At 44.9% G+C, this 23664-nt stretch overlaps 1 protein-coding gene across 3 annotated transcripts in view; it reads right to left on the bottom strand.

The window, feature by feature from the left end:
• Window positions 1-237: 237 nt before the first annotated feature.
• Window positions 238-23664, bottom strand: part of LOC140395131 (neurturin-like) — a 154060-nt gene continuing 130633 nt past the window's right edge. For all 3 annotated transcript variants that reach the window (XM_072482596.1, XM_072482595.1, XM_072482597.1), the window contains 2 exons: window positions 22631-22832; window positions 238-4383 (listed from right to left, as the gene is read on the bottom strand). In XM_072482596.1, the coding sequence (XP_072338697.1) occupies window positions 3935-4383; window positions 22631-22805 (624 nt within the window). In that variant the 5' untranslated portion in view covers window positions 22806-22832 and the 3' untranslated portion in view covers window positions 238-3934. The remainder of the gene's footprint in view (window positions 4384-22630; window positions 22833-23664) is intronic.

The following is a 23664-nucleotide window of genomic DNA, read 5'->3' as shown; positions in this document are numbered from 1 at the left end:
TGGGGGTGGCCACAATGGGAAACCCCATTGGCTGACTGCTGGGACGGAGGATCCTGCTGCTGGCGGGGGAGCGCCGTGCCAGAAAACGGGTCTTGAGGGACGGAGAACCCGGCCCTTTATTTATCCACGCAAATTACTCAATTTTGAGTTGAAAACAACCACAATGGGAAATTGAATATTAATTTCTGCTTCCGTTTTAACAGCTGACACGAAAATAAATCAATTATACGTTCCATAAATGTTTTCACCTTTTATTTTCAATTTAACAAGTGGATCCCACAGGTAATATAGGAAGAGACTGTAATGAAAGGAACTCTGCTTTGGCACATTATACTGTTTCAAATAAATAAACAGATTGTTTGTTTGTAATAATACTAAATAAATAACATAATTTACTCTCCAATAAATAGACTGTTTCACTGACACCGATGCACTGCATCAAATTGTTTCAGTCGGTCATGGTTGTCCAACACCAGAGGCAGGAAAGAAGATGAATTTGTACAGTTATGTCTTTCAGAGGTAAATGTTTAAGTGCTTTTGGTTTGAAAAAGAATATAAAGCAAGAGAACAAACACAGCACTCCTCACACGATGCTCCATTACCAGTACAAGGCTGCCAAACAACATTTATTGTCCCGCCTCCTTTTTAATGACCTGTGTCAACTGTGTTTCAGGTTTCCGTCTTTATCTACATATGGAAAGCTCCTGTCAAGTTAAAGCATCCATGTCATTTAAGCATAGGCTAGTAATCTGTGTCCAGATCCACCACTCTATCTCGTGACAACCTCACTTCAAACATACTCTAGCCTCAAAAATCCATCACAATTCACCAGCGCCGTTTTCCTGTCTCCCTCTCACTTTGTGGGCATAAGGCTGGACCAATTCAGGAACTGCACCTCCATCAATTAGCATCATGTGCCTCATGGCTGACTTGACTTAGCCCCCTAACAGCAAGTCTCTAACAATCAGAAGTAATTAGCTAGCTTGCTTGCCTTTCCAAATAACTGTAGATTAAAGGTGTCATTTATGTAGGGACAATATTCAACCATGCCAACCTATTGCCCAGGTATAGGTATTTCTAACTACTGCACCATTATTAAAATGGAATTCTGGCATTGCAACTGATCTAAGGTAGGATAGAGGCCAAAATACATTGGGATCGGGACCACTAGAATACAGTAGCAGAATTAAAGGCATGGCAGTATGGGGAGGGGGGGGGGGGGGCGCCAATAATTATTTGGATTTTGCATTAAAATGGTTTGCTAGCAGGTCATGATTTGTCATCTGACAAGAGTTGGAAACGGGATGTTTCAGCTGAAGTGAATGTGTTGGGGGTAGTTCCACAGAAGGGGATTAATGTGCGGCGAATCTGACCAAAATAATAATGTCAGCAGGTTAGGCCTACGACTGGACAGCCCTGACTATTTACATTGAAACATTCATTCAACACAAATGATCCAATTCCAACCCTTCCCATAATTATTCGCTCTACTATTTTGTGAGTAACTATGTTGGTAAGGTGGATGTGGTAAAGGCAGGTAGCGGGGGAGGGGAGATACTTTAGTGACAACACCTCATGAGCCAAAGCCTGATTAGAGATAAGAATATCATAGCCTAGGATCAGATGAAGAAAACTGCAACACTTCCAGTTAATCAGGGCAGTTACTGAAGATAAATGAAGAATATTACATAATCAATGGAGCACTACACTAAATTTGTTAATGTTCGTATTATATTTTAATTAAATGTTATGAACTTCGGACTCCCGCAGTGCTCTTTTTAGAAGTTAAGATGGAATCTGATTTAATAAAGAGGCTATTGGCATAGGCTCAGTCAAGTTGCTGACCATCCTGGGAAACAGTTAGGAGTTGGGACTCGTAGATCAAACCTCCGGGGTAACATACCAATCCTGTGACCTGTGCCCCGTGGCAGAATAAGTCCACCCACGGGCCTGCTGTTGCATCAGAATTGCCAGACAAGAACTGGCCAAGATCCATCTCGTTCACCTTTGGTCGTCCTGGTTGTGTATGAGGCAATGATAATGGTATATCTAAGAACATCTAGAGCAAGCCTACTCTTACGTCTGTGTATGATCATCCTTCTGTGGACCATTTGTCCCTTTCATTTGTAACAGTTTGTCTTAAGGAACAGTGTTTAAATCAGAACTGTTGGCAACACAATTGTAGCAGCAGTGGTATGGATATTCCCAGGTCCACATCAATGATGGCAACAGTGTCAGTTGTACAGGTATTTATAAGCAACATGTGAGGAATATTGGTACCAACATTGGTGGAAGTGGGGACTGGGTGCTGGTACCCTAGGCTGCAGCACATACAGAAAATCAAGGATAACAATACTACATATGAACAATAGCACAAATAACCTGCATTGATATTAAAGTGTGAAGGAACCTGTGTTGTCAGTCTGATGTAATGTGCAGTTTCAATGAAAAATGCAGACTGTTTGGATGTGAATCTCATAAATTCTAGCAAAGGTCCAGGAAGCTTTCCTTCCTCACAGCACTTACTCGCTCTCCTGCCCAATGGGGGAACAGCTAGCTGCCAAATGCCATCTTCATCAGCATAAAATGGCTGGATTGAAATCACCCGATGCGATATTAATGTTGAATATCAATATTGGCATCAAATTGGTTTGCCTGGTGTTCTAATGTAGCAGCAACCCTCGAAAGCCTTCATTAAAAGAGAGGACAAAGGAATCTCATAAGCACACAAACTGCAGTGGTTCAAGAAGGTGGCTTATCACCATCTTGTCAAGGGTAATTAGGGATGGGCAATAAACAAACTCACATCCCAAGAACAAAGAAATAATTAGCTCCATTATTAAAATCCCACTGGATGATATCAACCCATGGAAAACATGGCGGTGATTGAGACAACATACGGAATGGCTGGACAGAAATGAGGGGGAGGCAGAGAGAATGGGTAATGGAACCAACATAGGCAGTGAGACTGAGAGGGGTGACACAGTGAACGAAAGAAAAGGAAAATGAAGGTAACTGTTGTATATATACACTGCTTTTGTCTCATATTGTGAGCATATAAATAATCTGACTCATTGTCTAGTCAGGTAGCATTGCTGATTTCTGAATTTCAACCTGTCGAGATTGACTGGGTGGAATTTCACACCCTACAATCATTGGATCTTAATCGACTTTGGTTTGGTCATTTTAGAAGGGATTTAGCTGATTAGCAATGCAACAGTGCCACTGCGACCCAGTACAATCCTTTAATGACTTGTTCGATTTAATCCTCGAAACCTGACGGGATTCAGGTCATTATGATTTACAGGTGCCTGCTTATCAGCATCAGTCAGTCTGCTCACTCTGTCACAGACCAACTAAGAGCATTAAAACTCTTCCCAGCAAGTCCAGGGAAGCCGTAGTCTATAGGTTCTGTATCATTGTCCAGTTAAATGAGAATTGTGGTTTCATCTTTTCATTATATATAATATATCTATATTATATATATAAATATATGGGGGGTGGGGGTAGGGTGAAGTCGTTAAAAACATATTCCTGCTGCACAGACCGTGACCCTGGGATTATCGTCCTGTATTGTAGAATCAATTGAATCTGGTGAAAAGTACAACTGTAAAACAGAAACCCACATTCCCACTTGAGACAAGGCTGGCCACAGAGCTGTACTTTATAGCACACTTGGAAACATAAAGGCCACATGGTATGGCAAACATAAATTTGCTGACAAGCTCTTTGATAAGCCTGTTGCTTCTTGATGCACTGTAACCCTTAGCCTCGGTAGGGGTGGAGATGGATGATCCAAACCCTTCTCCTCCTGTTGACATCCCGCCAAGAAACCATACTCCTGGCCAGAGCTCACAGCCGGGCAACGTAGTTCCAAAGGCTCTTGTTCACTGCAAGGAGACATAAAAGTATTCGCTTTGTGTGGTCGGGTCCCTCAAACGCAGCCACATTCCTTTGCCGATAGCTGTCGAAGTGTATAATAACGGAAGTTATCATCCAGGAAAGACACATCATCGTCGTAAAGTGTGGGCCGGCAGCATGGCCGAGCCCTGACCTTCTCCTTTTTAATTCGCTTTGAATTTCGCAAGGCTTTCAGAGTCAGGTCATAGTTTTTCTCTTCTGCGTCGCAGGACCCGGCGCAGTATCTGAAGCGCACAACCTCCTCTGAGACATGGGCAAACCCCAGATCACTGACAGTCACATTAATCTCCTTCATGGTGCACCCACTGGTCGCTCTTGATTTTGCTCTTTTACTCCTTAAAGTCATTCGCGAGTGAGTCCGAGCCTTGCGCTTCGAATCGGGTGATCTTCGATACCTTTGAATCAAGGTTCTGACCAGCTCCTTGGCTTCTTCATCTGTGTGGATTTTAAATATGCTCTTATCTGAAAACAAAGAAGTTAGATGATTACAGAATAGTAAGAATAACCTTCATCACTAAACTGCCCATCTTATTGATGTAGTGTACCCTACATTGGAGGGATAGAAATTTGGGTTATATGCAAGCGCAAAGCAGGCAGTATCACATCAGATGCCAGTTATACCCCACCTGACCTGTGTGGTGGCATTCATTTTGCAATGAGGTATCATTTATTTGCATATACAATTGGAGCAGCTGTTCATGGATGTCACTACAAAGCCCAATGATACTGCAGATATTCCATCACAAGTTCAAGAAACCCTCAGTGCTTTCAATGCAGCTCTGACTTTCCATCACTTGCTGTCAGGACCACTGGGGTTTTCAAAGACAAGCTTTAAGAATCACCTCAGTGCTCCGTTTTATTTGAGCATGTACGTTATACTGCCATTGTTTCTTTCATAAGATTGCTCTGGTTTCATCAAGGTGCTCTGGTTTCCTCCCACAGTCCAAAGATGTGCAGGTTAGGTAGATTGGCCATGCCAAATTGCGCCTAGGTGGGGTTATGGGGTTAGGGAGGGGGATTGGGCCTAGACAGGGTGCTCTTTCAGAAGGTCAGTGCAGATTTGATGGGCTGAATGGCCTCCTTCTGTACTGTAGGGATTCCATGATCAGAAAGCATGTTGTCTACTTAAACGGTGCTTGATAATGTGTTGGTGCTGTAACGGTGCGCTGAACTCAACCATCAAGAGTTACAATCATTTCAGAGTTCCAGATACTCTTCAGCCTGAACCCGCCAGGTGGTGGAGGGCTCCGCTGTATTTCTGCATTCATAACAATGAGAGCATTTGGAACATTTGACCTTTTCATCATATTCCTTCCACAGAACATGTGCAACATGTTCTCCTATTTCCCCAATCATTTCATCGCCTGGAGAAGGGCTTTCTAAATCTTTGCACTGTCCCACAGGTAAATCAAGCAAAAATCTTCATTTCTGCACTTTGGCCTGTTCAGTTCTTGCCACAACCTCAATAAACTGCTTTCATCGTCCACATTTTAAACAAACTTAAATAATTAAAACAAGAACTATTAGGAGCAGGAGGTGGGTACACACAAACTGACTCACAAATGTAAGCACTCATTGGAGCCTTTGAAAGAAAGTCTTTAATTCTATTAGAAATGTTTCCGTACATTGCGACTCTTAAACAACCAGAAGCAGCTGGAAGGAAGTAAGACAGAGAGAAGCCAATAGCAGTACGAAGTGGTCTTTCAGACCTGCAGCTGTGCACAACTTTCCTCAGTCGATTCAGGGCAGTCAAAACCAGGCATTACAAATGGAGCTGAATGTGGAAATGTAAGGTTCTGGTACTTTAGAGCAAAGCATCAGAGGGGGTGAGAAGCAACTTCAAACTGCCTAGGACTTTCTCTACTATTCCTGGAATGACGAGATTTGCTTGAAGCAACATTTCCTCTCTCCCTGTATAAAATCAGATGCAAAGAGACACCGCGAGATCGAAACCTTTCTGAAAATTCGAACTGGTGCATATACCGAGTACATTTACAGATATAATAATTTTCAGGTTAGCATTTGGCCAATTTTTTTTTTTTTAATAACTTTATCAGAGTTACAAAGCCAGAGCTCAGAGTGTGGACAAACCCCTAATCCAGCTCCTTGCCTGCTCCAAAAACTAATTCAAATTGAATCCAATTCATGGTCCCAAGAGAGATATACCAGATCCATTACACCTGGTTGTGGGGGGGGTGGGGGGGGGGTTAATAAATCCTCAATCTCATTCTGTCATTGACTCAGATGCTACCAGAGTAATTGTGGTCAACATAGTGTCACACAATTTAAATAAATCAGAGCACGCCTATGTCTGCATGGGTACCTATCTGGCATGCACTGGGTGAGTGGGGACGTGGGAGAGGAATATGTGATGGCGGAATGGTGCCATTGGCAGGCTTGGATGGTTTCAAAGGGAAGATCGCAACTAATTGTCTTCTCATTTAAAAGATACATTTAAAAAGTTTTGCAAAGCAACTCCAGGTGCTGAAAAGGCTGTGGGCCCTACATTCATTTCTCCATGGATCTGGATTTTTGTACATTCCCTGGATCCAAATGACTCAGTTAAAAAATACATGAATAGGATGGGAATAGAGGGATATGGACCCAGGAAGTGTAGAAGATTGTAGTTTAGTCGGGCAGCATGGTCGGCACGGGCTTGGAGGGCCGAAGGGCCTGTTCCTGTGCTGTACATTTCTTTGTTCTTTGTTCTTTGTAAAGGAAAATTCCCAGGAGTGGAAATTCTGGCAAGTGATGCCAGTATTGCCACCTGCTCATCGGATTAACAGGGCAGATGGAACTTGCAACCAGCACCGGGGGGGAAAACACCCTGAGTGAGATTTTTGAGACAGTGTCCCAGTGTTTCTGAGTAGCATTTGATTTCCTTGACTTGCTGGCCCTCTTCTACTGATTTTTCAACCGGACTTGGCCTCAGAGAAAACTTGGAGCCATGATGCTCACCTTTAGCTTATATCATTTAGCAACAATAAATGAGGTTGTGCAAATTTACTTGAGCTTGTTTTTAACAACGCATCACGTAATGTTACTGTCATAACCATCACCAGGCCCTCGGGCATACCTTAATCGAATTCCCTGTGGGACTCATGGAACATGAGCTTCCCCGCTCATAGGCAGAGGTCCGACCAGCTGGGGCTGGTTACCGGACTATGTAAAAGCCAGTCCGGACAGGAATCAGCATTCTGGTAGTCCCGACGGGGACTAATTGGCGCACGGTAGCACAGTGGTAGCACTGTTGCTTTACAGCGCCAGGGTCCCAAGTTCAATTCCCGCTTGGGTTACTGCCTGTGCGGAGTCCACACGTTCTCCCCGTATCTGCATGCATTTCTGCTGGGCACTCCGGTTTTCTCCCACAAGTCCCTCACGACGTGCTTGTTAGGTGATTTGGACATTCTAAATTCTCCCTCTGTGTACCCGAACAGGCACCGGAGTGTGGCAATGAGGGGACTTTCACAGTAACTTGATTGCAGTGTTAATGTAAGCCTACTTGCAACAATAATAAAGATTATTATTATTAATTGTGTGCACGCTGCCATAACGGCTGTTTTCTGTGTTTCCAATAAACTCGAGTTTATTCACCTACAAGGGCCTCCTGGGTCTTCATAGTTACCCATATAAAAACGGTTATTAACTGGACAGCGGTTGACCAGGGCAGAGCTCCATCGATCAGCTGTTTCAACCCACAAAGCATGACGGGTGCAGCAGGAGATCTGGCATTGTTGCAAATGTTAGGAAGGTCAAGTAGCTCAGAGACAATAGGAGGAAACATAGAAAATAGGAATAGGAGGCGGCCATTCAGCTCTTTGAGCCTGCTCCACCATTCGTTATGATCATGGTTATTGCGCTAGAGACTATAGAGACCTATAGCCCTAGAGATCTACCAGGATTCATCACTACCCCCAGTCAGCATTGCCACTACATGTGATGAAGCCACCTCAGCTTTACTGAGGCGTATCATTTCAGGAATCATTCTCCATCAGGCTCATCCGATATTTGATCCCCCCTGCAGGTATTTGCCAAAAAGCCAGTAAGGGCAGTGGATGATTCTTAAAGAAACTGCTCCTCCAATAATAGGCAGATTCTCTCCTGCATTTGCTGCCGGTTGACTTGGGCTTACTGGCAGCAAATGTGGGAGAGAAGCAGACAGTGACAGGAGAAAGAACAACACTGACGGCAGCGAGTGGGTTCCGGAAACAGGGTTATTGGGAAGAGAGCGAGAGAGAGAGACTGCCGTGTGCCGGGTAGGGGAGGGAGAGACTCGCACCTGGGCCGGGTAGGGGAGGGAGCGACTCCCTCAGGGCCAGGCTGGATTGGCGTGGGGGACTCGCTCTGGGCTGTGTTGGAGAGGGAAAAACTCGCTCTATGATGGGACTGGCCAGGTGGGGGAAGGAGATACCCCTCTGGGCTGGGTGGGGGAAATGCTCCATGCAGGACCAGGCCAGGTAGGGGAAGGAAATACCCACCCTGGGCTGGGTGTGAGATGACTGACTGCATGTGCGAGGTGTGTATGTGTCTGGCTCACTCGCAGTCCCAGGATTCCAAATCATTCTCACCCCTATACACCATCACATTGACTCACATGGTGGGTAATGGTCAGTGAGCATCGAGAACATAGAACATACAGCGCAGAAGGAGGCCATTCGGCCCATCTAGTCTGCACTGACCCACTTAAGCCCTCACTTCCACCCTATTCCCGTAACCCAACAACCCCTCCCAACATTTTTTGGTCACTAAGGGCAATTTATCATGGCCAATCCACCTAATCTGCACGTCTTTGGACTGTGGGAGCACCCGGAGGAAACCCATGACGACACGGGGAGAACATGCAGACTGCCCACAGACAGTGACCCCGCGGAGAATCGAATCTGGGACCCTGGCGCTGTAACGCCGCAGTGCTATCCACTTGTGCTACCGTGCTGCCCAAGAGATTACGAGTTAGCCAGACACACAGATTCTGTCCCTCTCACATTCTTAATGTGATCTTTTTAATTACTCTTTAATTATCAATTTATAGCTTCGACATTGCTTTATTTATTTTTGTTCAGCAAGTTGTTTCTTTACTTCATACTTCAGCTTTATTTTGAAACTATTTTGTGCCAAACCGAGTTTGCTCATCCGCCCCTTGAGCGAGAAGAAGATGGAAATATGTCCCCCCCCGCAAGTGTAAAGGTTGGACAAACCTGTCCTACACCAGCGACACCATTGCTAAATTGCATCGCCACCTGCAATCACGTCTCGAGGCAAGAGGAACCAACAGTACTGTACTTCCATAAGTTAGTGGAGACGAAAACTGAGAGAGACATAACGCAGTTGGCTGTATCAATATCACCCAGTCACTCATAGTTAAAATAGTACCCCAATTAATATGTAGTGTGGTTTACAAGTAATTGTCTGTGAACTTTGCTTAACTTGAGGGCTAATTTAAACTCTGCCTATCAGGCTGAAACCAGGTAAGTGGCTAAAATAAATATTTGGAATGAGCTGCACTGATCTACTGTTTTATTCTCAATTAGATCTTCTTCTGAGCAGGCAAGAGGGGCACCCACTAGAAGCCAATTAGGTCCTTCTTTTAATGTGCAGATTGGGGAATGCTGTTTGGCTGACAGGCAAGCATCATCCAATTGAGTAATGAATCTTTTCACTTTCCAATCGGTGAAGGAGGGCACGTCCGCCACAAGGCTGGATGTGTCAGCTGACTGATGGAAATAGCATGGGGCAAGTCATGTGATGAAACATCCAGGAATAGATTTAATTATAGTTGGCAACCCTACTGCCACTTTTCCTTCTCGGATCAAGAGAAGTGGCCCATTCTGTGCTTCGTTGAAATCGCCAAAATCCCTTCAGTGCACATATATCTGGGCTGGTGCCTGCTTGAAAGTTGTGGTGATAATGCTGCGGTGATGCTTGCTGGTCGGAGGGCTGGCACATCTGTAAAAAAATAAAATTGCACATGGTGAATACATGCTCATTGTTAAACATGCCATCCCTGCCCAGATGGGACAGGATACATTTCATCGTAAATCAGAGTCGCAGCTTTTCACTTGCTGCAAAACATTTACAGAGATAATGTTGACAATTTTTAATCAAGCAATTATTTTTGGATGTGAACAAATGATGGGCAGAGACAGCCTAATATTTTCACTTGTCATTAATAGCAGGCCTGCAGTGTCCATAGTTAAGGGCATGAACTCAACATTGTAACATTGCTACCAGCGCTGAAGCAGCCCTACATTCGACACTCCCATTGTAATGTGGCAGGTGGAGTACAAATTAGGCTTGGACCCAGATATGTCCAGTCCAGGCCTGTTCTAACATTTCCTGGGGACAACAATGTAGGCTCCCAGACAGAGGGTCCTATAGTGGCATTCCTGCAGATTTATGGAACCCATTTATAACTGTCTAAGAATAGGAGTTTTTCCACCTCCTGTGCAAAGCTACATTTTACACCATAGAGAAAGGGAGACTTTCCACACAATATAAACAGCACTTACATTCAGAAATGCCAGCTCTCTGCTTTTCCAAGGTTTCGAGATCAGCTGCTGACAATCCAATGCTGCTCTCAGTTCCTACCCGCTGCTGCTGTTCGGGGGAGGGGAGAGGGAATAGCACACTGTACCACCCTGGTGCAGCACCAGGTAAGAACTGGCAGCTTCACGGCCTCCAAATCATTGTGCACAGGCAAAGGCATTTCCTCAGAGAGATGGGTATATGGATAAAAGGGAATGGGGGAGGGGGGGCTGGGAAATCAGCACTCATGTCAATTTGTATCGTTCTTATGTTATTCTCTAAGCCTGAATAAAGATTGTAGACTTCCAGTTAACACAAATACTTTATTCAGAGGGTTTGTTCTGTTTCCAGAGCTCAACTAGATGTAATACAGTCAAGAGGTATCATCAGTGAAACTAAGGTAAATTGCCTATGCTGAGCTGTCTCTGTCTGCTGCTGCTCACTAGCCCTGTGCTTCTAAAAGAGGCGGATCCTCCCTTGGGTCGGACCCTTTATACCCGTCTCTGATGCTGCCCTCTAGTGATGCTGTGGCTGTTACATCTGTGCTGTAGTCCTTGGTGTATATGCAGATGTACAGATCACTACAATTCTGATACACATAACTGTGAGGGAACTGAGGAACTGGAAGAAATTAGAAGATTGATTTGGCGCGGTAGAAGAGGACTATAAATAAAACGAAAATGGGGAGATAATGTCTAATATACAGCAGAACAACAATTTTCCATAATTGCCAAAATTATCCCCCCATCTTTAAAACTTGGGGACGTGAATAGGGTGCAGGTTTTATGAACAGGATCTTGAGCTGGAGGAATGAGGATAAGGATGTTGGAGACTGCTGAAAATTTTTCAAAGTGCACTTCGTCCACCAGCACCATTATTTATTAACCTCTTAATGCTTTTTCCTCCTTAAGTTAAAGTTCAACTATTTCATCCTCTTGCCCTCAAGGACTGCTGCGTCAATACCAGTAATGACAAATTCACCTCAGTCCTATTGCAATTATTTATTTTTGTGTGTTATATGAGGGGCTATTGCGGACTGAATGTTACCATCAGGGTGGGAGGTGGCAGAGCTGGTAAAATGGTGGTGGAAGGCCTTGGGAGGGGAGCCCAACCTCTTCTTCCTGCCTTTTTACCAACTGTGAGAATGGCAGCGCCAAGGCCAATTGTGGCAATTAAGTGCCCAATTAAGGAACCTTCCACCCCACCCCCCCCACCTCTCTGATATTTAACCACTGTTGGGAGGCCACTGCCAAGTGGGGAGATTGCGATGTAAACTTCAGGATAGGGGATCTTCCTCTTTGGCTGCTCCGTGACCCACAGGGGGCCCCTCTGCCATTTAAAGGGCCCTTTACCGTCTCCCGCCCCTACTTCACCATTAAACCTGGCCTGGGCTTGCGGATAAAAATAACCTTCCCTCATTTATGAGGCACCCTCTCCTTCAACTTGCAGTCTCAGCAGTTGGCCAGCTCTAAAGGTGACAGTGCCAAGGCTGCCGCCCTCTGATTGGGCCAACAGCTTTGGGAGGTGGGCCAGGTGGGTCTACTACATCTCACAGTTGGGGCCCCCAGGGGGTGATGCCCCCAGGCCCTCGTGTGCCACGGCGACGTGGCTGGGAGACGGTTCCTCCGGTGAGGCATGGCCAAACACAGCCCCCTGCTCCAGAGGTGGTGAAGGTGCTTCTGCACTGCCTGTTCTTGTATCTTCACCTGGTATGTAACTGGGCTGTTCTGCTGTACTACTCTCCATGGAATCCATTGGGCAACGACCTGAGGTTTCGGACATACTCTGTGTCCACTGTTTTGAAACTCCTGGTCCGCGTCCGCCTGCCTTGGCCTCAACTCTGCAAGTCCTAATCAAGTCGTACTTTCCCGCCAATATCGGTGAATGCGAGACTGAGGTGGGTCCTAAGCCTCCGGCCCATCAACAGTTCTGCGGGAATTACGGCTGTCGCGCTTTGTGGCATGGTTTGATGTATGAACAAAAATCTTGCTCGTCGCACCTCCACAAACCCCGTGGTCTGTTTCTTAATTACTTTCTGCAAGGACTACACTGCTCGCTCAGCCAGCCCGTTTGGGAAAGGGTGATACAGGGCCCTGCAGAAATGCCACACCCTGTTTGTCTTCATAAACGGCTCAAACTCGTTGCTGGTGAAGGGGTGCCATTGTCTGTGACCAGCACCTCGGGAATGCATGGGTACTGAAGGAGTGCTGTAGTTTCTCAACCGTAGCCTTTGATGTGGTGGATAACATCCATTGGACCTCCACCCACTTGGAATGGGTGTTAACCATAAGTAAAAACATTGACCCTTGGAAAGGTCAGCAAAATCACCCAAATCTGGTTTGGCCATTCCCAGGGATGCGGCGAGGAGGCTGGCCGGGGCCTCTGCTATTCCTGGCATGTGGTGCATTGTTGGGCCTGTCGTTCGATTGCACCATCCAGGCCGGGCCACCACACATAGCTGCGAGCTAGCATCTTCATTTTCAACACCCCTGGGTGGCCCTCGTGCAGGTACTGAAAGATGGTGGCTCTGTCCTGGTGCGGGACCACAACGCGATCCCCCACAGAAGGATGCCATCTTCCACGCTGAGTGCCTGCATTTTGGCTTCAAGGGCCCACAGTTGTTCAGTACCTTGTGTAAGGTGATGTGGTGTACTGTCACCAATACGGAGTCTTTTTGAGTCCAGTTGCGCATCTGAGCAACAGTGACCGACAAGATGTCCATAAAGTTAAATGTTGAAACAACTTTATCGGCTCTCGGTGGAGAAGGATGGAGGAGGGTGCCGGCAGTGGGAGCATGCTCAGCGCGTCCGCATTCGCAATTTGCGTGCCTGGGAGATGCTCGAAGGTGTACTCTTACACTGCTAGCAACAGGGCCCATCATTGAATTGGGGGGGATGCCACTGGTGGGATCGCCTTGTCCTCTTTAAAAAGCTGTAGGTCTGTCGCAAGGGTGAATCGACGCCCATGCACGTACTGATGAAATTTCTTCACTGCGAATATAACAGCCAGCCCTCCTTTTATTATCTGGCCGTAATTGGACTCTGCTGCGGCCAATGTCCTTAATGTAAATGCTATTGGCCTTTCTCTTTCATCAGCCATTCGGTGGGCTAATACAGCTCCAGTTCCGTAAGGTCAGACATCGCATGTCACCAAAAGGGAGGCGTTGCAATGTGTCAATAATTCGTTGGCTGCTGCTTTTCTTGACAAAAGCTTCCTCCTGAGGTGCTCTCCACGGCCATTCTTGGTGCTTCAGCAGCAATGCATGCAGTGGAGCGATGTTGGTCGCTAGGCCAAGAATACATTTCCTGCAGTGGTTTACGAGGCCTTAGAATGACCGTAACTCTGTGGCATTTATCGGAGTGGAGGATTGCCTAATCGCCTGGACATTCTCCTCTACCAGGTGTAGTTTGTCCCAATCCACACAATACCCCAAGTATGCAACTAACTTGGTGTAGAAAACGCACTTTCCCCTCTTGAGGTGAACGCCTGTCGGGGAACTGGCGGAGGATTTCCGCCAGGTTGCTCAAGCGCACCCATTCCATGGCTCCGGTGACCAGGATGACATCCTAGTAGACTGCCACATGTGGTAGTCCTCTCAGGATGTACTCCATAATACGCTGAAACATTGCGCAAGCCAATGGCACTCCAAATGGCCATCTCGTGCATTCGTAGAGGCCCCTGTGGGTATTAGTGGTTACTTAATTCCTGGAATCGGTGTCCAGCTCCAGCTGGAGATAGGCGTGGCTCATGTCGAGCTTGGAAAAGGAATGATCTCCAGCTACCGTCTTATACAAGTCTTCTCTCCGTGGCATTGGGTACCTGTCCAGGTGGGAGGCCTTATTGATGGTCAGCTTTGAATCATTGTGTATTTGTTATGTGTTGTGGTTTTACTGTGTTATAATGAAATATTTTCTTAATTATTTTTTTTATTTTTAAAAAACTTATCATCGCACAGGCGTACAGTTTTGTCAAGTTTTAGTACCAGGACTACCGACGCTACCCAATCAGCAAACCGTACAGTCCGGATGATCCCGAGGCCTTGGAGTCGGCCGAGTTCATCCTCGCCTTTCGCCAGCAGTGCATAGGAGAGGGGCGGGGGGGGGGGGGGGGATCCCGGCAATACTTTGGCTGGACCTCAGAGTCCATATATTTTGGCCACAGCTCACTTACTTTTGCCAGGGCATTCCTGGGAGACTTCAGCGTACTTCCCAGTACTTCGTAAAGTCCTCCATTGATCATCTGGAAGATCTGTTGCCAGTTGAACTGGAGGCGTTGTAGCCAGTCACGGCCCAGCAGACTCGGTCCAGGGCCCTTCATTATTATTAATGGCAGTCTAATGGATGCGGCCCGTAAGTTACCGGGGTCATCATCGTGCCCGCTATGGCTAAGGGTTCCTCCATGTAGGTCGCGAGCCTTGCCTCAGTGACCCGCAAACTCAACTGTTGACCTCCAGTCCTGATTCTCTCGAAGGTCAGCCTCCCAATTACCGAAACTACGGTCCCCATGTCCAATTCCATTACTAACGGGTGACCGTTCACCTGTACGGGAATCCTGACAGGGCACCTCATGGCGTGGCAATGCAATTCAATTCCACACATTCTTCATCATCAGGATGTTCTAAGTGGAGGGTTGAGGCTCTGGGCTGGCATCTCCCTGGGGAAGGGCAGCAAGTTTGCTGGCTGACCTGTGGTTTCCTAGCTTACTATTTTGCCGGCTACAAGTGCCTGATCGCCTTGGATCGCCCTCCATTGTTTCCGGGGAGGTGTCCCGGCTGGGTGTAGTGGCCCTTGACCAATGAGCTTGATCCCGGCGGTGTTTGGGCCAGGGTAGGGTTCTGGGGGTCCCAGTCCTAGGAGGCACTGTGCACCAGAATGGGGGGGGGGGCATCTTGCACTGTTTACCTCCATCCCTGACAACCCCTGGAGTTGCTGGACTCTCCTGTAAGAGGGAGCTCTCAACGGCCTTTTTTTAGGTCCAGCAACGGCTCAGCCAGCAATTTCCACTGGGTCACCATATTATTTACTCTGCATACAAGTCGGTCCGGTAGTATCTCGTATAGGGATGGTCCATAGATGCAAAGTTTTGCCGATTTGCGCAATCACGCCAAAAACCTGGTCACCAACTCTCCTGGGGTCCTCTCGGACGTATTAAATCAGTACCTCTGTACAATAATTAATGGCTTGGGGTTGTAGTGATTTGCCACGAGTGCCACTGGCTCTTCAAACGTTGTGAAGTCTGCAGCCGCAGGGTACGTCAGGCTCTTTATGATGCTGAAAATGGGGAACCCACAGGTGGTCAGAAAAATTACCGTCTGCCGATCATCCCCAATGATGGCGTTCACCTTTTATAAAAAGCGCATATGCTCTGCGTACTGAGTCCAGTCCCCGCATCAAATGTATAGAGTCTGAAAGAGTGGCATTTTCAAAATAGTGCAAACATTATTCCTTCATCAAGAGAGATGGCTGTGCTCCAAATGGTTAGTGGTGGCAATTGTAGTTCCATTTTATCCTCATCGCCAATTTAATAGTCACAGAGGAGTCCGGAAAGGAGAGTCAAATGAATGGTTTATTACCAAAAGTAAAGTATTTACAAGTAACAGTCCCAGTCGGGACTACTCAGCAGTTCAGCTCAACCTGGGCCGGATTTTAAGGTCCTGAGTTCACTATCCCGCTGATGGGCCTCCGCCCCTCAGCAGCGGAGCTCGAACTCCACGAGGCTCTTGGGGGGATGAATTGGGTCGTCCCCGTGGGTCTCATGAGGGTTATAACAAAGACACTCCATATCCATCCTGACATCTAATATAATAAAAAGGAATTTAATTTATTCAGCAGTGACCTCGGTCATAGGCCTTTATTCCGGGCTGGCTTTCAATCTGTCTTCTGATTTGTCAACAGTTTGGCAGATCTTCAGTTTTTCTGAGTTTATGGATTGTCAGGTATGACTATGTTTGGGGATTGAGGGAAAGATTTTGCACAACAGTTCCTTAAGAGGTGAAATAAACAAGCTAGAATGCATGCTAAAAGTCAGATTGTACCTGGTCTCTCACCTCTTCTTGTTCCTGGTTTTTTTAGATTCTTACACAGAGATCTGTATCAAAATGTAAACGATCAGAAGATTTCAAGCATCTGACTGAATGTTAAGAACATTAAATCCATATTTTATATAGTGGCATTGGAATATAATTCTAACAAATACTTATGGCAAAGAATGAACCACTCTGTTGGAGGCACTTAGCGCTCAGTATAACACTGTTTACTCTACAATAAAGCATTGAAGTACAGTTCACCTCATATAAAGGAGGGCACGAGTGAGCACTAATCAGGATAACTTTGTCACACAGAACTCAGAAACAGACTCAAATGTTTTTCATTATATGATGTGAGCTGGCTGCAAATGCCACATTGTGCAAGACACACAGTTTGTTACATTTTTGAAGATTGTGAAGACCTCTGGTTGATATCTTCAGCTACACCCTGCCCTTACACTCTGACAATGCATGCCGACAGGGCACGGAGCAAGAGATGTGCCGGCTGGAATAACCGCCGCAGCGTACGGGGACCGGAGCACACAACGTTGCTTCTGTTGCGGCTTAGGTGATCGACCGTGAAGGAAAGCGCTTGGTTCTCCTTGCGCTGAGAATCAGGGAGTGGACTTTGCCTTGTGTGGCTGCTTGGCTTTGTGCAAAATCTCTTAAATACAAAGTTAATTTACAAGATCGTGCTATATTCTTTCATGATCAGTTAGTGTAAAAGGTGAAGAGGGCTCTAAGTACACTAAACGCAAAACTTCAAAATGGAAAAGAAAGAATTTTAATTTGCACAGAACTTCACCATCTACAGCGGACATTCCAGAGCACTTTGTGCCCAATCACTTTCTTCTCTTGTGTAATCACCACTGATAATGAAAAGAGCTGGACGATTTGGGTATTCAGGAATATTAATCTTTAGAAAGTTGGAGAAAAGTTTGATGAAACTGTTAAAACATATATGGTATCTAAAAGTAGGGATAAAAAGTACGAAAGCAAAGAGGTAATGGTAAATCTGTCGAAACAAATATAGAAAAATAGAGAATTAAATGAAGAACTGATGGGAACATTCAAAATTGTGAGAGGAGTTGCTAAGATCAATTGAGAGAAACTTGGCAATGAGTCAGGAGTTAGACAGCAAAATTTAACATTCAGCAGAGTAGAAAGCAGGGAGAGCTTGGCCAAAACTATCTCGATGCTGAGGGTGGTTAACACCTGGAATGTCCAACCAGAAACTGGTGGATACTGAATCCACCATAACTTCGCAGGGAAATGCAGAGTAGTAGAAATAGCCAATATTTAAAAAATAAGAAATGGGAAGAGTTTAAAGGAAGGGCAGGGGTGACTCTTTCTGATCTGGAACAGGCAGGCATGTTTCAGAGATAATAGCTCCCTTCTGTGCTGTAAAATTCAATGATTCATTAACTGGAAATGAAGAAAGGTGTTTGTCTGTGTTTAGAGCTGACCTGTACGTTCCAACCATCCTTACGGATCAGTGCAAAAACTGAGTTCAAATGTTCCTAATTGGGGTCTCCTTGCTTCACCGCTCGCATACCACTTCTCAATTATTCTCATTTGCACTTCGCTCATAGTCAATTTTTAAAATAAAAGTGTAATCTTGATATTTGCACACATTTCACATATTCCCTCACTATTTACACAGCATCAAAAGGAGTTGTCTACTTTCTAGGCAAACAAAATGGCAGTTAATAGGGAAGCCAGATGGAATGTTGGCCTTTATTTCAAAGGGAATGGAGTATAAAAATAGGCAAATCCTGCTAAAACTATACAAGGCACAAGTTAGACTGCACCTGGAACACTAAACAATTTTGGACCCCGTATCTAAGAAAAAGATATACTGGCATTGGAGGCAGTCCAGAGATTCATGAGGTTGACCTCGGGTATAGAGAGATTTTCTTATAAGGAGAGGTTGAGTCGGTTGGGCCTGTACTCATTGGAGTTTAGAAGAATGAGAGCCGACCTTAGGATTCTCAGGGGGCCTGACAGGGTAGATGCTAAGAGGATATTACCTCTTGTGGGAGAGTTTAGGATCAGAGAGAATCATCTCAGAGAAAGGAGTTGACCATTTAAGACAGAGATGAAGAGGAATTTCTTCTCTCAGACGGTGGTGAACCTGTGGAATTATTTACCGCAGAGAGCTGGGGAGGTTAGATCATTAAGGATGTTCAAGGCTGAGATAGACAGATTTTTAATCATTAAGGGAATCAAGGGTTACGGGGATAAGGTGGGAAAGTAGAGTTGAGGATTATCATATCAAATCAGTCATGATCTCATTGAATGGCAGAGTAAGTCGATGGACCAAACGGCTTACTTTTGCTCCTACGTCTTATGGTCTATGAATGGCAAGTCTTAAAATTCTTCCCCTGTTCCCGGTTGTTATTCTCTCTCCTGTGCAATGCAAAACTGTGCAGCCTGGAGGATGATTCAGAATGCCTCCTGTGCATCATCAGCAACTTGCTTTCTCTTGGCTTCTTTTCCCCAATTAGAGTGGGGCCCGTTAAGGAATCTGTTATAGTTCCCAATGAAGGACATCTGTGAATTCAAGCACCAATCTAGGCCCTGAGCATATATATTAAGATTGATATTTCAGTGCATGAGTGCTGCACTCTCAGGAGTACTTAGTGGTGAGATATAAAACCAAGACCTTCATCTGCCCTCTCAGGTGGAATGCAAAAGATCCCATTGCAATACTCAATCCCACTGCAAGAGCTTGGGAGTTCTCTTTGTGTCCTGGTCAATTTTGTCCATTTAAAATAGATTATCTTGGCCATTATCACATTGGTGTTTGAGATCTTGCCATGTGCAAATTGCCTGCTACATTCCCTACACTACAACACTTTGGGAGATCCGAAGATCAATAAAGGTACTATCCAAATGCAAGTCCTTTCTCTTTACCTTTCCGTACTGGATTCTGAAATGGATCCAAGGTTGCTTTGACTTGAGATACTTCAGCACGACTCACTAGAGTCATAAAAATGACCCTTTCCTTTGGGTTCGGGGCAAGATCTTTGGCCCAAAGCTGGGGTGGGCAAAGACTCTGCTCTACTCAACCAACTCCACTGAACTAGCATTGACAAACTGGGCTCACAGAAATTCCCTAACCCAAGACCAGAAAGACATATGCTAGGAAATTACTGTTATCCAGTTCCTAATGCCAGAGACTTATAAAATTCTAACAGGACTAGACAGGGTAGATGCAGGGAAGATGTTTCCAATGATGGGTGTGTCCAGAACCAGAAGTCACAGTCTGAGAATTCAGGGTAAACCATTCCGGGCAGAGATGAGGAGACATTTCTTCACCCAAAGAGCGGTGTGCCTGTGGAATTCATTACCACAGGAAGTAGTTGATGCTAAACCATTGAATATATTCAAGAGGCGGCTAGATATAGCGCTTGGGGAGAATGGGATCAAAGGCAATGGGGAGAAAGCAGGATTAGGCTATTGAGTTGGATGATCAGCCATGATCATGATAAATGGCGGAACAGGCTCGAAGGGCCAAAAGATCTCCTCCTGCTCCTATCGTCTATATATCTATGTATCTATGAAACCTTTTAACCGGATAACTGAAATTAGGATTAAGTCCATTGAATTCAGACAATTGCTGGAAGACTAGAGTTTGCCTTAAACAAACCAAATTTTTAAATTGGTAAATACAGGGTATTGAGCAATTAGGATAATTACATTTTAACAAGATGTAAAGAGACACTTGAAGTGCTGACTTTGCCCCAAATAAATGAATATCTTACTTTTGGTCACAATGGAAATGACAAATGATTACCACCAGTTAGTTGGTGTAAGCAATTAGCAGCAGTGACCATGAGACCAGATCAGAATATTTCCCCCCCCAAAACAAGTTCCAATATTGATTTCTCCAACTGACTTCCAGAATGAAAAGTCTGTAACAAATACTTAACACATTTTTGTCCCCTCTGTATTGTCCGCAGTCTTTTATTCCATGGAATGAACTCACATTTAGGTGAGGATAATGAATTTATCAGCTGTGTTTGTTGGTACAGTTCCAGTGCTTACTTCATTACTAGTAAGAAGTCTTACAACACCAGGTTAAAGGTCATTAGTCCACATCATTACATCATTGTGTGAGAGTAGGCAGCGGCCAGGAGCAAAGATGGCGCTGCTCATATCATCACGGCTGTGTTTAAGGTTAATTTCTAATTGAAGAAGATTCATAGAATCCCTACAGTGCAGAAGGAGGCCATTCGGCCCATTGAGTCTGCACCAACACATGAACATGTCCTGTGTCTTTTTGGTGAGGCCCTTCAGTGCTTTCCAATTATAATCACTGCCTGCTTGCTATTGATATGATATGAAGTTTGCAATCCAACTACACATGTTGTTAAAAGTGTGAAGTGATTCATTTTCTTAGGAAGAACATAGAGAGACAAAAGGCTCAGCTCTAAAGGGTGTGTGGGGCAGAGGTATATATGTGCATTAATCATTGAAGGTGGCAGGACAAGTAGCGAGAGCAGTTAATAAAGCATAGAGTATCATAGGCTTTATTAATAGGTGCATAAGAGGAGATTTGATGGTGTTCAGGATCATGAGGGGGGGTGGACAAAGTAGCATCAACTACTTCCTGCAGAAACTGATCCTGCTCGTAAAAGGACCGAGACTGAGAGGGCACAGATGTAAAATGATTTGCAAAAGAAGCAAATACAAAGTTAGATTTTTTTTCTTGACACACAACACGTTGTTCAGGTCTGGATTGCACCGCCTGAAAGTGTGGTGGAGTCAGGTTCAATCGAGGCATTCAAGAGTGCATTAGATGATTATTCAAATAGAAACAATGTGCAGGGTTATGGGGAAGAGGCAGGAAAATGGCACTGAGCCATAATACACATTCGGAGAGCTGGGCTGGCACGATGAACCAAAGGTCTCCTTCTGCACAATAACGATTCTGACCAGTTCCTTTTGTATCATGGGGCCCGGAATGGCTCATGCTGTGGATCTGTGAGATTTACATTCCATAGAAATGTATAAGCACTGTGCTGAGCTGCACAGATATAGATGCACACATGTACCCATATAAGACATACATAGATAATATACAAAATGGTATTCATGTAAGAGGTAGCCCTGTAACAAGTACACCAACACATGCAATAAGCATATGTAATTGATACATAAGCACAGGAGCAAACAACTAACTGGTACAAGTAATAATACCGAATAGGTGCAGATGCAAAAAGTACATTGACACAGTGATACATATAGTAGGTATCTATGTAAAATATACCGGAGCATTGATATACATGTAAAAAGTACAGAACTATTAAAATTTACAGATGAAAGTGATGATTTTAATGGTATATGAACAAGTGGTATGGGGCCAGGAGTATTCTTCCCACCATACACCATTTTCATCCTGCAGTTATTACAATTATTGTTCTCCTGAAGAGAATCACCCTCCTTTTATATAAGATGCAACACAAAATGTTCTCAATAGAAATTGTACAACAGTCTAACCAGCAATTGTTAGTGATTGTAAAATTAGAGAAGAGACAGAAAAGTCAGAGTTGTTCCAAAATAAGCTTAGAAACTGAAGTAAAATGGGGGTGTGAATTTATACTTTCTGACTTGTTAACTTGGCTTTTGATGAGGATAATGGAGTTGTTTTCCTGATCATCTGCCATAATTTGGGCAGAACAGCCTTGAAAACCTTGGAAAGAACACTGTCGCCAATGGGTTTCCAAGGTTTTCCCACCTTCCCATTGATAAACTCTGCTGGGAACCCAGGTGCGAATCGGACCATTCATCTTGCACAAAGACGCGAGAAAGTCTATAAAAACAAGACAGGCAGGCTATCTTCTAGTGTGAATATTAATACACAATCAACACAGATCCTGTACTGGTGGGGTATTTTGCTGCTGCAGTGGTACAAAATATAATTCTTCATAAAACCAGTCTTAAGTCGATAAGGCACTGCAATTAGCTTCAACACTCATTTCAGTGAAGAATAAATACCATGACACCAATGAAGACAGAGACTTCATCAGAGTCAATCTAAGAGTAAGTGTGCAATAGAAATGCATTTTTATTGTGCAACAGATCTCATTGTTGATACTATGAGCTGACCTATATGTACCTTTCCACATGTGTCAGGGAAAGGTACTGGTCCCTTACATTTCACTTTGTAAGACTGGGGGCTGGGTGGCAGTCTTGGGTCCTGGGGCTGATGCTCTTCTGATGAAGATGGAGTAATTGTTCTCCCTCTAATGGACATGTTTCTGTAAATAAGAGCTGAAAATATGGTACTGAAGAGCATTGAGGCGACCACCACTACCTTCCATACCTTCATCTTAGAGCATGTCACAGCAGCAAGGCCCTGCAAAACACAACAAGAAGCAGTGTTAGCTTTGGGCAGTACATCTATAACTGTATCATTTGTGATTCTTTTTGGGGTCATCATGGAGTGGAATGGTGTATGGAACATTTTTCTACTTGGCCTGCTGATAAGGCAGGGGTAGGTTAGCTGTGTTAGTGGAATGACTGCGACTGATACGTTGTTGAGTTTAATAATAATAATCTTTATTATTGTCACAAGCAGGCTTCCATTAACGCGACAATGAAGTTACTGTGAAAATCCCCTAGTCGCCACACTCCGGCGCATGTTCGGGTACACTGAGCGAGAATTCAGAATGTCCAATTAATCTAACAGCATGTCTTTCGGGACTTGCGGGAGGAAACCGGAGCACCCGCAGGAAACCCACGCAGACGCGGGGAGACGTGCAGACTCCGTACAGACAGTGACCCAAGCCGAGAATCGAATCTGGGACCCTGGCGCTGTGAAGCAACAGTGCTAACCACTGTGCTACCGTGCCGCCCATAGCAACACTGTAAATAGATGTGTACTTAAGACAAGTTAGTAACAATGGGGGACATATACAGAATGGATTTAAGTAAGTTGTGAAGGGTTTCAAAGGAAGAGATAGAAGGTGTGAAAAGAGAGATGTGAAGAAATGTTCACAAAGTAAGTCGGACAGATTATCCGTTCCTGAGACTAAGCGTTGACGCGGGGCAGGATTTGAGGACTTTTACAACAGCAAATCTGGTGCTGCATCCCGATTCAGCGACCGTTGAGGGGCTTATACCAGCGCCACGTGGAACACATTCGATTCCAATAAGAAACAGCGCCGGATTGGCCAGGTTCAGGATTG

The sequence above is a fragment of the Scyliorhinus torazame genome, chromosome 18 (genome assembly GCF_047496885.1).
Source record: "Scyliorhinus torazame isolate Kashiwa2021f chromosome 18, sScyTor2.1, whole genome shotgun sequence".
Lineage (NCBI taxonomy): Eukaryota > Metazoa > Chordata > Chondrichthyes > Carcharhiniformes > Scyliorhinidae > Scyliorhinus > Scyliorhinus torazame.
Note: the sequence above shows the minus strand (reverse complement) of the source record. Positions and strands in the feature narration are given on the sequence as shown.